Raw genomic sequence first — 999 nt, 5'->3', positions numbered from 1 at the left:
GGGGGGCCCCGCCCCCTATCCCCCCCCCCCCACCTGTGACTGACATGTCAACATGGACAGATGACGTTCTACTCAGAGGTAAAACTGATAAACGTCACCTCACTAACGTGGAGGCGCCTGTACCTGGGTGCAGGAGTGCTGCCCCCTACTGGATATAACAGCCTACGACAGGATACTCTGTTGTTTTATTCCTTTACATTTACTTTAATTTATTGAAGTCTGGTCCAGAGAACCAGCAGCAGTTACTCCTTTATAACGTTGGTGTGAACTCAGCAGTGCCACCATCAGGCTACAGTTGGTACTGCACCTTAGTGACGTCCACAGATTAAATGAATATTTTTTTATATTTTTCAACTGTAAAAGATCAAACTTCTGGTTCTGGGTTTTTTTCACCGTTCAATATAAAAACTGGTTTCACGTCCGAGAGTCGAGTGTCAACGACCCCCGACCCCGCCCCCCCCCACCTGACTCTTGGGTGTCTTTCTCGTACTGTTCTTTCTGACTCTGAATAAAATCCACACCAGTGAAATCTTCTCCTGTTTCTGTCATGTTCTTTTGAAGAACGGTTCCTTCAACGTTCCAGCTCCAGCGACTGCAGCCGAGAGAGGAAGAAAAACAGCAGGAAAAAAAAAAACAGTCGTTATAAGAAAAACAGCAGGAAAAAAAAACAGTCGTTACAGTCGCACCACCGTGTGTGTGTGTGTGTGTGTGTGTCTGCTCCATGTCTCCTACTGCTACACACAGAAACACAGCTTTGTCCACAGACGTGGACCTGGTGTGTTCCAGTCACTGATGAGCACGTGCAGAAGCTAACGGCTAACGGCTAACAGCTAACAGCTAACCTGACTGTCATCAACAAACTGATCATGGAGCCGTTCGTGACTGTATCACATTAACAACTGACTGTAATGATAAACACTTCACAATCAACGTCGGTAAATAAACCACAGATGTTTCTGCTTCGTCCTCCTCCTCTTCTTCTTCTTCTTCTTCTTCTTC

At 46.1% G+C, this 999-nt stretch overlaps 1 protein-coding gene across 1 annotated transcript in view; it reads left to right on the top strand.

Moving 5' to 3' along the window:
* The window catches only part of hmcn2 (hemicentin 2), a 14,172-nt gene extending 13,345 nt beyond the window's left edge, over positions 1–827 (top strand). The window contains exon 40 of the mRNA XM_025053451.1: positions 787–827. Coding sequence (XP_024909219.1) covers positions 787–827 — 41 coding nt within the window. The remainder of the gene's footprint in view (positions 1–786) is intronic.
* The last annotated feature ends 172 nt before the right edge of the window (positions 828–999 follow it).

This window comes from Cynoglossus semilaevis, chromosome Z (assembly GCF_000523025.1).
Source record: "Cynoglossus semilaevis isolate Cse_v1.0 chromosome Z, Cse_v1.0, whole genome shotgun sequence".
NCBI classification, from domain to species: domain Eukaryota; kingdom Metazoa; phylum Chordata; class Actinopteri; order Pleuronectiformes; family Cynoglossidae; genus Cynoglossus; species Cynoglossus semilaevis.
This window is presented reverse-complemented; position numbering and strand designations above follow the sequence as displayed.